Source organism: Atractosteus spatula, chromosome 10 (assembly GCF_055471065.1).
Source record: "Atractosteus spatula isolate fAtrSpa1 chromosome 10, fAtrSpa1.hap1, whole genome shotgun sequence".
Classification (NCBI taxonomy): Eukaryota; Metazoa; Chordata; class Actinopteri; order Semionotiformes; family Lepisosteidae; genus Atractosteus; species Atractosteus spatula.
In genome coordinates this window covers 23,236,000-23,249,698 of record NC_142715.1, presented here as the reverse complement: position 1 = coordinate 23,249,698, position 13,699 = coordinate 23,236,000, and the positions used below count along the sequence as shown (strand labels likewise).

Genomic DNA, 13,699 nt, shown 5'->3' with positions numbered 1-13,699 from the left:
ATCGAGAGTGAATATCTGGACGTTCCGTACCACTGAGGGGTTCGCTGGATCAGCAAAGCCAAGTACTAGAGATTTAGTGAATTACGCACAGAATTCGATATTTTCATGACTCAAAGGACACGACCTATTCTATAATTTCAGATTTGTTTCAGATTCTATAATTTCAGATTTGTTTTCACTCGTAAAATCCTTCAGACAAAAATTCTTCAGACAATAATTCTTTTTGGACAAACAAGTGGCAGCAAACAATTTTGTTCAGTTCGCAACTTGTGAAAAGTACAGAAATGAATGTGCCGAACCTTTTCCGATTCCGTTCGCTTTACATGTGATTTCACATTTGAAGCAGCAATTTCAGGACCGTTTTCAAGATTTTAACAGTATCTCACAGAACATAAGATTGTTCAAGAACCCTTTTGCAAGTGAAGTTGAAGATCTTCAGCCTGAGTTGCCGCTCGAAGTAATTGACTTTGCTGCGAATAACTTGTATAGGGATCTGTTTAAGGAAAATGATTTGTTAAACATATAAATCACTGCCTGAAAGGTGTTTTAAGAACATTCCACGAGCAACTTTTCTAACGTTTTCTGTCTTCTGCCTCCACATTTTGTGTGAACAAACATTTACAAAGATGAAATATGTAAAATCCAAATGTTGAACATCACTTTCTGATGAGCACCTTAAGCAGATTTTGATTCGGGGGCGACTAAGTTTGAACCAGAATTTGAGGACATTCTGTCACTGAAGCAATTCCAAATATCGCATTAAATTTGCACACATGTATGTGAATATTTCTTCTAGTTCTATTTGTTCATTTGAATATTACAATATAAGGGGTTTCATTTAATTTATTATATGTGTGAATTGTGTTGTTTATTACGTATTCCTCCATCATAAAATACCTACCCTCCCAGTGTCTGGCCATCTGGCCTTTCTTCCGAAGCAAATGTGGCACTCGAGGAAATTAAAATCTGATTAGGACTGAAAATCTTTTTTTTTCAGTCAGTCACCACATATCTGACAGCAACAAGCATTTTGAAATAAAGTCACGATTTATCCTTGTTTTGATGATCAAGCGTGTTTACATCGGATAACAAGTTAAAGAGACTCGCAGACAGGATCCGCCACCGCGCAAGACCATGCTGTCACTGCATGATACAGGTGTGAGAGGAGTGAGCAATCGAGTGAAAATCTAGAACCCAACTCAGAGAGCCTCTGTACCGCGAGGTGCTTTGGTCTGAAAACAAATAGTTTCCCCCTTCAAATTGGCTTAGCTGAGCTTAATTAAGTGTAAAAGGGGAAAAATACGCGTTGTAGTACTTTAAGGTAGTGCAAAGGGGTAGTAAAAACTGTGCAAAGGGGTCTTCTTAGTTAGTAAAGCACACATTTCCACTGAACTCATCTTTTAAATTGTCGAGGATCTAAAGACTTCCTTAAACCAATTTTAAAGACATAGATGGATGAAAGTCGTCATTTATAGTGAAATTTAGATAATCTTTTTTTAATGACTTCCCTGAATGTGTAATAAACATCACTCTATGAAGAACAATAGTGCAGAATGTTCACAAAATGGCACAAGCAGAGCATCGTTAAACATCGTTCAACCTTTTAATCTTAATGTTTTAAGCATAAAAGAATCTCTTCCTGCACCTTTTACATTATAGAGAAAGCGAGATTATTCGTTAAACAGATTCAAGAACTCCCGTTCTAATTTCATTTTCAAATACTTTGAAACAATACAAAATCCATAGAAGTGTCTCCTCCCACATTTACGTTAGAGAAATGGGTATCTGTTTGCTTTAAATTAGACATTTTATCATTTCTGATTTCTCCTCTTATCGGAGAAGCTACAGATATAAAAATATTTAACCTATTTGACTAACACAAATGCATTTTTTTTGTGGTTAAAAGCAACATATAATATAGCTGATTTATTGTGCACACCAGATCATCGTTGTAGAACTGAGCTGTGGTCAGGACCAGAGGGGAACCGCACAGAAATTGAATCGTACTGACCGATTCCGGCACAAAGGTGAGCGAAGGAAATCACTCCTAATACCGATTGCAGAGGACTTGGCAGCTGAAATTAGTCGCTATCTCTGCACTAAAATATATCCTCTGTTGCAACAAACACAAACAGCTGCTGCCGTCTAGAGGTTACTACACTAACCAAGTTAGTACAGTGCTAAGCGGATCGCAAGGGAAAGTTCTGAATGACGGAGAAACGCATTACTGAAATAATATCGTTAATATGAACTTAATTTAAACATTAGTGGCTGTTAATATACTGTATTGAAATATAAAACTGAAATTGTATTCCAGTCTTGAAGCAAGTGTCATCATTTTGATAATTTTTGATAGATTTCTGGGAGACATACTGTGACGTAGATTAATATTCTATGGAGTGAAGTGAACTAAAATCTAGGCAAATACACCTTAGTAAATGGGACTCCTTTAATGTTTTTGCTTTCTTCTAGTTATGCTTCTAATAGTCCCACTAATCCTATGTTTGCCTTTGTATTTCATATACATAAATGTAGCTGTCAAAATCTCGACATTGAATAGTTTGGAAGCACAGATAGAATAGATTAGTAACGATGGCACAAGTGCCCAGAAATGCAAAGGTGTTTATTGTGAGGATGTATCTTTCGACCTTTTCGGCTCATGATTACAAGACAGGCCGCTGTGTCAAGATCATTCAATTTCAAAGAACTTTCAGATTTAGCACGCTCTGCTTAAGCTCCGGAGTACTTAATGCGGTACTATCAGGAGATCATTTCCAGCTCTGAGTTCAGATGCAACGAAAACTGCTGGGGACCAAAAAAAGCTGGGGACCAAATGAACTTGTGTTTAGTACGGTGCTGAGGGTTCAGCATCGTTGTTGTTCAAATTAGCAAGAACCGCCGGTGCTCTGAATCAGAGCTTTTCAATTAGTCTGTTCAGTGCGTTAATATGTCAGCCATAATTATTCATTTATCTATCTTGTGTTAGTATATAACTGAATGTTCTTGGCAATTTAATGTTAATTTGAATTTAAGAACGGCATTTATATTCAAATAAACCAGAGAAGGTAACTGCTTATGAGATACTCAATTGCATTTAATCACAAACGAACAAACTATAATAGCAGCTGCGTGTTAAGCTTGAACATGTATTATAGCAGTTTTTATTTCCATTGATAAATTATACTGATTCATACAGAGATCCTTCAGACAAATAAAGCAAACACATTGCTATTTCGGTGTTATAATAGGCATAAGCTACTTTTGTGTCTGCAATAATTTTAACGTAAATGTTATGCAACTTCAGGGGCTGCATTTGTTGTAATGTTTGTTGTACAACTCATCTACATTAAGAGTTTTTAATTAAAATAAAGGCGCGTACAGCTGAGTGAAAACAAATGTTACACAAAGCATCATCTAATGTCCAACAGCGTTAGTCATTTTATTTTTTAAATAGAATTAACATCAATATGTGGATTTGATCTACAAAAACAAGTTACATTTACAGCTCTAAAAAGAAAAACTTAGAGCTCTGTAACAGATCTTTTCAGTTAATTGCTGTTCCTCTGATCTTGAAATTTTAAAACCACCTTTTCCTTGCCTTTCATGTGGTCTGTGTGTGTACTATTCCATTAACAGCACCGTCACTGAGGCATGTGCGGTCTTGCTCAACCCTGTTACCGACTGGATGGGTCTCCTGTTCGTCTCCAAATCTTTCCGCACATTTCAACACCATTATTGTTGGACCACAGCCACAGATACGAGAAAGCACACTGTTCCAAAGAATTGTCTTAGATTATCACTTTTAATAATATTTTTTTTTCTTTAACTTACCCATACCTTTGCCTATACAGTACAACTTATTCTTTGCATCCCCAATATCCCTGCTTTCCCTGAGAAACACAAGTGAAGACTCAAATCGCAAAGAAAAATACAACAAATCTATTCAATTAACTCCCAGATGTAACAGAACACATGTAAGAATTACACTACATTTCAATTTGTATTTCCTTGATTTCAGTTCTCTTCCCTCCCCTGGTTATCTGAAAAATTAACTATCACATACAAAAGGGTTAGTGTTAGGTTAAACATGCATTATCTGTAGTACAGCTACTGATAAAGATAGATATTAAACTTCATTATTAACAGATTACACTTTTATTAATAAATACTTGTATTGATAAATAATTGTTGTGTCTGGAAAGCAATTTTAGGTAAATTTTACAATAAATGTCAAGCTAAAGATGCTAAGTTCATCATTTAGTGAAGGTATCATTTCCACTATGTTCAGGAAAGTTCTAATGGGATCCAGTGCTTAGTCCGCTACTGAGTTGCTTAAAACCTGTGAAGAGGTGGTTTAAATTAATCTACTACTACAATAATATCTAGAGGGCAGCAGTTGTTACTTTGGGTTCATTGCAATTCAGGACAGGTTCAGAATGGAGCTGTGGACAAATTTCAGCCATGTTCATTGCATTTGATCTTAAGTTTGCTCACTAGTTTTGCACAGGCTGAACTCCAGTTGGTTCGCTGCTTTGGGGTCGATGCAATTGGTCCCTTGAGTTATGCCACCAGGAGAAATTATTTCCAGATTTGTGTTTCTTTTGTAAAACCGAAAGCACTGGAAACACATTTTGCTGAGATTAAGTTAAAAATAAGGATATTAAATTATCAAAACATTAAACAAGTGAGATCCCATGTAAGTAAATAAAGTCTCAAAACCGTCCTGTTTTATTGTTAATTACAGTTAAACCAGTAAATCTGAGATACTGAAGTTTGTAATTATGCAGTACATACTACAATGTTGACAGATAAAATTGTATTATTCAAAGTTTAAGGCTGTTTTAAATGCACAGTGGAAACAAACGTAATGAGACTGAAACAGAGCCCTTTCTGTATTTGTGACAGTGTGTCCCTTACTATGAAAATTAAAACAAGCAGCTATGCAGTTGTTGGACATGTTAATATATCTTGTTGAATGGAGAGTGCAATTCTTATATTGAATTTCTCTGTGCAACTGTCTGGTGCTACAGCTGCCTGTCAGTTCCCAGGTGAGTGAGTCACTGTTCATATGTCCTGAGCTTTTGAAGGAGGAGAAGTCTTTAGGAAAAATCCTCCTGCTGAGTTTTATTCATATTGATAAACTACGAGTCTCTGCAGTGCTGGGTTTGAGAAATCGTCTGTTACAGGCAGAAATGACCTCTGGGGGGCTAGGCCTTTAACTGGTTTTACACATAGACTGTTGATTCACATGGTTTAAGTTCCATTCACACAAGCCTGACAAGCAGCTTTGCCACTTCCACAGCCCTGGGCCTTCAGCACTTCTTCAGAATGAGTCCCCAGGCTCACTCACTTCCTTCTCTCCCCTTCCAACTTGTACTTGAACTTGAACTTGAACTTTATTGCCATATGTAACCGGTACTGATACAATGGAATTCTTACTTACAGAAAGTCTCTCGATTGTAAAACAAGTGTAAAAAACAAAACAAAGTGCAAACAGTGCATCAAGACAATATACAAACAAACAATAGACAATGTGCAAGTAAACATGTAGACAGTTTGAATGTAAACAATACAGACGTGTAAACAATGCCTGGAGATGTGCAATAGATAAGAAATCATAAAGAGGTAGATGGTGATAGTGTAGGTGTGGTCCGAGGGGGATGGCTAAATGTGTTCGCCAGTCTCACTGCTTGTGGGTAGAAGCTATTGAGGAATCTGGTGGTCAGTGTCCGTATGCTCTTATATCTCTTGCCTGAGGGCAGTGGGGTGAAGAGCTCATGCCCGGGGTGGTGACTGTCCTCTGTGATGGCCAGAATTCTACCACGGCAGCGGCCCTCATAAAGCTGTTTTATCTCGGTGAGACCGCAGCCGATGATCTTCTGGGCCATATTGACCATTCACTGCAGTGCCTTCCTTTCTCGCGAAGAGGTGTTGCCATACCACACGGTGATCCCATTGGTGAGGACGCTCTCGATGGTGCAGCGGTAGAAGTTCACCAACACATGTATTGGCATCCCCCATCGCTTGAGGCACCTCAAGAAATAAAGGCGCTGCTGAGCCTTCTTCATGCTAGAGTCAGTGTTCACAGTCCAGGTTAGATCTTTAGAGATGTGAATTCCCAAAAACCTAAAGCTGGTAACTGTTTCCACTTCCGTTCCATCAATAATGAGTGGGCTGTGAGTGCATGGCCTGTGTCTCCGAAAGTCCACTATTAGCTCTTTCGTTTTCTTTATGTTCAAGTCCAGGTTATTGCTATGACACCACCTAAGCAGCTGTACAACTTTATCCCTGTAAGTGGACTCGTCATCATCACTGATCAGTCCTATTATAGTGATGGTATCTGCAAACTTAATGATGCGGTTGTCGCTGTGTCTTGCTGTGCAGTCGTGAGTGGACAGGGAGTACAACCTTGGACTCAGACAGCAGCCTTGTGGGGTTCCTGTGCTCAGGGTGAGTGGCGTTGATGTTTTATTGCCTATCCGCACCACCTGTGGTCTCTCGATAAGAAAGTCCAGCAGCCAGTTGCAGACAGAGTTGCACAGACCTAATCCCCTGAGCTTTGTCACCAGTTGACTGGGTATGATGGAATTGAATGCTTGAGGCACTGCAGACATTTCTCCAGGAGAAATGTCAACCTCCTTTGTGGTCTGGGGAACTCACACACATAGTCACCAGCTTTCACAACCTTCACACTATACCCCTTAGTCCACTACAGTGGATTCCTCCTACTCTACACACTATTTCTTTACTTACTATCAAAAGAATCCGTGGGGTCAGAGTGCAGGGTCAGCCATTTATATAGCACCACTGGAGCAGCTGGGGTTAAGGGCCTTGCTTAGGGGCCCAACAGAGCAGGAATCCTCTTCCTGCCACGGGATACGAATGGGCAACCTTCCAGCCATAGGTGCAGATCCTTAGCCACAGAGACACCACACTACCCAAATTAATTAACATTTCTACATGGCAGAGTCACAGTGGAGCCTGTGTAACATATTCTTGAGAAGAGGAAGGTAGGCAGTCCTTTTCCTCACAGTGATTTTACATGGGTCAGCTTTGCTGTTATTATCAGGAAAAGACAGGTGTGGAAACATGCTCACAAGCGAGTCATGAACACGCAATGTATACACATTGGATAATATGAGCACATATCTTCTAGACAATTGCTGGAAATAATAAAAACATTAAGAAAGAAACGCAAAACAAAATGTTAGATTATACATCTATTAGAGCAGAATGCAAATCAGGGAATGTTATATTAGTTTCAATTTAAGCTGTCAACCAGGCCTCAACTGTCTGTACTTACAAAATTAATACAGAATGTTTCAGGGTACATTATTCCATCTGGAAATGGCCTCTGGACATATGACAAACAGGAGTACTAAAAGGTTAAAATCACATAATATAGTAATAGTAAGGCCTCATTTGGTATACTGTGTACACTTTTGGTCACCACACTAAAACAACAACAATATATATATATATTTCTGTTAGAATTAGGTCTGATAACTACCAGATACAGTTTGGGACTCAGGAGAATGTCCTACACTGACAGACTGAAGGACCAAAGCCTTTATGTCTTGAACAGAGAAGATCAAGGGGATTTGATAAAGTATTCAATATCCTCAAAGGCACTGACAAATTCATCACAATTAAATACAAATTAGAAGACACAAGTGAGGACTACATGGAACTATATGTAAAGCTGAGAACAGGAAGCTGTGCATCAGATGGTTTTGGAGGGTTGCCTGAATCTTCAGTAAATCATGTACAGCACATGTGACCAAAGCTTAGGCACTGCTGTAAGCACTTTCCAGCACAAGTCCAAAACCATGTGTCCTAGGTTACTGAAACACCAATAGAAGGATAAAACAGGTCTTGTGATCTGGTGTTTATCACCACACCAACCCTTAGATGACCATATCCTCTGAAAACACAGCCAGTTTAATGTGATAATTAACACTGTGCTGAACATTCCAAATTCAAGATAAAGGTGAGGTTGATCTGTGTGAATTCAAATCCAGATTCCTTCAGTTTATTAAAACACATGAGTTTATTAGAAATACAATTAATACAACAAAGGCCTTTGGAAAGGAAAGTGGAAATGGTTGGAATATTTCATTATAAATTGCCCTTTAATTTAAGACCATACAAGTGATACAGTAGTTACAGGCATTTGCTCAGATATCCATTGTTTCTCTTAGTTTAATGCAGTTGGTTCTGTTTCTTTTAAATGTGATAAATAAAATATCTATTTATGGATGATTTTAAGGTATGTTTGGTCAGTTCCTTTAAAATGAATCTTAAAAAAAGTTCTTCTTGCATTTCTTACTAAGTAGTGGCCCTTAAATTATGGCCTCGTGTCAGGTGTTGGGAAATCACCTCTCTTGACTTGAGAATCACTAGCCCTGTTTTGTTTATGGCTAAATGGTTTTATGTCTGTTTCAGTACAATTCTTATCTCTCCTTGAGAGAGGTTCACAGTCCTTCTAGCCTTTGTAGAAACACAAAGTATAATATAATAACCCCATTATTCAGAGATGCAGGCATGCAGACTTGTTAGCAAAGTGTGGAACAAGCTAGACAGTAATATGGTTAAATTTAACAGCCTGTGTGACATTGTGTGGGTTTTAGCGACACCTTTCACCGGTTTCAGGCTCAATATCCCAGACAGAAGTAGAAAGTCAGCGTGTAGTCGCTCCATATTTAGCTTTTCGGAAGGTTTTTAGGGCAAATTTTAAAACTCAGTTAAGGATTTTATTTCTCTGAAGTAGAGAAGAGAGGATTTTCTGAGCTGAGGGCTCATGGTCCTGGCATGAATGCTTAAGTAGCCACTTGAGCCTTTGATATAATGCTCCTAATTAAAGGTGATGATGATTAGAGAGATATTCACTTGGCTGTTAGGGAAGAGTGATATTGGTTTTCCCGTGTGGGGCCCTCTGGTGGTGATTGGAGATTTGGAAGGTGATTTGGGAGGTGAATTTATTTTGTTTTCTATGTGACACCTGTCTTTATTTTTCAAGAAAGAGCTGAATGAGTCCCCAGATCAATTAACTAACTACCAAATGGGAAAATTAGCCAAATGGCATTTTTCATATTTATATTGCTCTAATCGAGTATAACCATAGGCAAACCAGTTTTCCCACAGGTCACATTTTTATGCCATCCAGTCAGAGCTGACTTCATGGTTTCAAATAATCTTGCATAAATCAGAACTCTGTCTACTTCCTTAAGTTATTTGTGATCACAAAATAATGAATGTTGCCTAGCTGCTGTTGAATCAGGAGTTAGTCCCCAACTTATAACACTGTGCCATTATATAATCACTTCCAAGTTATGACTTTGACTTATAATGCAAATTTCAGTATCAATTTGTATTGCTGGTTCAAGGAATTGTGATAATGTGTAAGACTAATCAATATACATTAACTGTTGACAGCTATAGTACGTATACATGTTTTTACAGTCAATTTGTTGTGGCACAGGTATCCTGAATGAATTAATAAGAATCAGAACCTATAGATTTTTTACAAAATTCACATAGTATAAAATAGTGAAAAATGAGTTAATGTATTCTTAAGTTAGTTTTCTCTTATTTTACCAGGAGCAGAAAAGGCATGATGGCAACTCCACAGATATTCATTGAGATCCAGAATGATAAAGTTGTACTCAATGAGAGGGCAGCTGAAGTTCTGTCAGGAATGACAGGTGTTGCAGAGGTGATTGGCATTGTGGGTAAGCACAGGACTGGAAAGTCTTACCTGCTGTCTCAGTTCTTTAACCAAGACCAAGGATTCAAAGTTGGACATGGAGTAGAAGGATGTACCAAAGGCATTTGGATGTGGTCCAGACCACACCCTTTCCACACAAATGCCTGTCTCCTGCTTCTGGATACTGAGGGATTGGATGACTGTGAAAATAGGCTCATAACTGATAAGACTATATTTTTACTGACAACACTGCTGTCCAGCAGTATAATCTTCAACATCAAAGAATGTATAGACAGAAGCGCTATTGAAGAAATTCTGTATCCTTGGGAAGAAAACATTTTAAACTATACAACAATATAAATTACTGAAAAAGAAATCTTGAGCTTTACATAATCCTCCAATTTCATGAGCAGATTTAGTTTTCAGTTTAAAGTGAATTCTGGGGTGAGCTGTGGTGATCTTTGTTTATGCTTATTTGCGTCACCCATGATGCCCAGTACTGTTACTGTACCAGCTGTGTGGAGTTGTCTAATTGGAGAATTAGTTAATATCATTGCTGGGTCACTTCACTTCACCCCTTTCAGTACTGAACCACAAGTACATATGTGCAGTCAGAGTGTTAATGAAGTCTGCTGTAAAATATTTTTTATAATCTTATGACAGCTTCTAATCATATGAAACTGAAACTGAAACAATCTAATTATCTAGAACTGCAAAAGTCCAACAAAAGCCAAAATAAAAGCCAAAAACAGATTTCTGGAGCATTTCAACAGGACATTACAGGAAAAAAAGGACAATGAAGACTTATATTGGAATTTAAAACAAATATCAAAATTATTGTTTCTGACTAACAAAGAGATTATAAATAAGAAAATATTATTATCCATGTTAAAACCAGGTGGTGCATTGGCACTGTGATTATCATTGCAGCCTTGCAGCACTGGGCCCTTGGTGTAATTCTTGGGGTGCTTTTTGCATGCTCTTTGCATACTCTTTGCATGGGTTTCCTCCAGGTGCTTAACCAAGTAGTTTGGTAGAGTTGGCCCTGGTGTGAGTGTGTGCCCTGCGATGGATTGAAGTCCTGTCCAGGGTGTATCCTGCCTTTTGCACATTGATTCCTGGGTCGGATCCAGCTCCCCTGGGACTCTGAAATAGACAAGTGCTTATTGTAAGTGATGCAGTGTTAAGAATTTTTCAAATAGGAACTGTTCAGTGATTTAAAAATATCAGCAATGTTAAACTCTATTTTTTAATTAAAGGCCATTATCAATGTGACGTCATAGATTTTTTTTTCCTGAAACCCAGTACAGCTGCCTCTTACAGGTTGTACATCACATGTCTTTCGTCAGTGAGGAGAAAAATAAGTCACTTAAAGATTACCTTCCGAACTTGTTCTATATACTGATAAGAGATTTCCAGTTTGAAGAATTTGATCATGATAAGTTTAAGGACAAGTTTCTGAATGCCTTGGATAAAGAAACAAAGACAAAATATAAGGAAGTCTTTGACAAAACAGAAATTCATATTCTGCCACAACCAGCTCTTGGGAAAGCGCTCAAGTAAGTATACTTTTTATTTATATATAATAATATAATAAACTATTCAGGAATTGCCAAACACTTAAACATTCTGTTCGTGTTATTGAAAGTTTGCTGTGCTTTATATAATTTCTCCTTTCCAGTGTGTGTACAGTATTTGAAAGGAAGGGTCAAATATCATCTGTACTCAACAGACTCTGCTTACTTCTGTCTGTAATCTCCTCTCAAACTCAAAACTTCTGTTTTTGTTGTCCCCTCACATCCTTGCTAATGTATTAGGATTTGTTTTGGTGAGGAAAAAACAAATGAGGCACAATCTATTCATAGATCATCTTTTCTTCCTTATTTGCTTTTCACCTCTGCTAAACAGTTTTGTTTTCTGTCACTTAGTCTTACCCCTGTACCCCTATTATTTTGATTTGCCTGACATCATAATATGATATTAATTATCACTCTAATTATTATAATAATTATAACATTCTACTGTTCCTAAAATCCTATTCTATCTTACCTGATGGATCCACATTTTAAGTAGTAAACTATAATTTATAAATTTAAGTAAACTATAATTTCTATTTACATTTCTTTATTATATGTAAGTTTGGTAATAAGAGCATGCTTACTTAAGTGTTTTTAACATATGTACTTGATTCCTCTTCAGAAACCTCCCGGAAATGAAAGATGAAGATTTAGACCATGACTTTCTAACATCACTCAACACCTTTGTGACCATTGTTCGTGATAAACAGTCTGCACCCAAGGCAGTGAAAAGTCACGTCTGCACACCAGGAGGTAAAGCCTTCACAAGCAGCTCTGTTAAATTACAGTGGATATTCAGTTATGCGACTGTTGTCAATTACATCTCTTGATTTTCTTGTTCAAATTCTAAAAATGGAATGAGCTGACGTAAAAAAACACTTTTTTAGCACTTTGGCTTTACACTTTGGACAGTACACCTGGCTGAGGAACTGACAGTGCTGGTCGGAGATTAGTGTTGCCACCTTACTGAAGAAGGATGAGCCAGGGGACCTGCTGCAAAGGATGTTGGGGTGGAGGGAGGGGTCTGTTACATTGGCACATTGAAAATGTCTTCATTTTCATCCTTTGTTTTAGCATATTTATGGGACAAATTAACCTCTTTTATACTGGGAGGTAATAAAATATCATACATGGTTTTGGTTCCCCAGAATTATATAGTGTATTCAAGAGTGATCATTAAATGAGTTAACTAAGATGTCAATGCATAGAGAGACTTGGCTGAACCCATGTTCCCAGGCTATAGGGTGAGGAAACTTTAAGCCCAGTTCAGAGAAGAGTGAGGGGCTGGTGCAGAGGTGGAGACAGGGGGAGGAATGAATTCATGAGCAAAGAGGAGAAAACCTTTACGTTTACAGTATATACACTGATATACACTGATCATTGTGTCAGTGCTGGTGTACATTAAATAAATAATAGTAAGGAAAAACCGTCACATTTTGTAGCAATAATGTTTTGTGATTGTATGTATGATTCTTCTTCTTATATTACCTTGAAGAAACTAGAATTTAAAATGCTGTCCTCATCAGAATTCAAAGAACAAATAATTAAATTGCAGATTTCTAATTGCAGTTTCATTTTTATTCCTCAGTTTCTGGTGAAAGATGTGATATTTTTCCTGAAAATACTTATTTGCTTTGTTACATTTTTGTGCAGAAATGTGTTTTTTTTTTTTAAATAGGGACAACTAATGAATTTTTACGTCATTAATGTTTCAAATAATTCTGAATGTTATCACTGCAATTGTTGCAACACTAATGTGTTTCATTACTGTATATTGATAGTAATAATATGAAAAGTGTGTTAATGAAAGAATGTGTATTTTTTAATTAAGGAAATTACTTCAGGAATGCTCACAAATTAGAGCAGCTGAGGGAAAATCCATCTTTGTTTTTAATGTTGTAAACGACATTAAAAACTAATTTTATTAATTTCTGAACAATCAGTTAACCAAATGTAAAAACTCGTCTCAGCACTTATTTTACTGCTAAGAAATATAAGAATATTAGATATATTCTTATATATATAAGATATAAGAAGAATATAATATATATATAAGATATAAGAAGTGAGATATAAGCAATCTTCTGGGAAGAAGTCAAAATGTAATCTCACCCCCTTCACCAGGTGGAAGAAGATTTCCCAGAGAGAAAGAAATGCTTCTGTAATATCAAAAAAGTCCATGTGGCCACTGACAGCAGCACCTGGAGGACACAAAGGTTCTCCAGTATTGGACTCATTCAGTGAAGAAAGGAAACTCAGCCCCTTGGTCTTTAATTTCTTTTGACATGTTGCCCCAACTTTATGTCTGGGAATGTCAATCAGATGTGTCTCTTAATGCCTCAAAGTGCAAATATGGATCTCACACAAAGCATTATAAATATTAATGTTTACTGCCCTGTAATATTATTAAATATTT

General features: G+C 37.3%; 1 protein-coding gene across 1 annotated transcript in view; it reads left to right on the top strand.

The window, feature by feature from the left end:
- Positions 1-9,613: 9,613 nt before the first annotated feature.
- The window catches only part of LOC148826019 (guanylate-binding protein 5-like), a 78,837-nt gene continuing 74,751 nt past the window's right edge, over positions 9,614-13,699 (top strand). The window contains exons 1-3 of the mRNA XM_088926353.1: positions 9,614-10,023; positions 11,017-11,265; positions 11,906-12,036. Of these exons, the coding sequence (XP_088782479.1) occupies positions 9,614-10,023; positions 11,017-11,265; positions 11,906-12,036 (790 nt within the window). The remainder of the gene's footprint in view (positions 10,024-11,016; positions 11,266-11,905; positions 12,037-13,699) is intronic.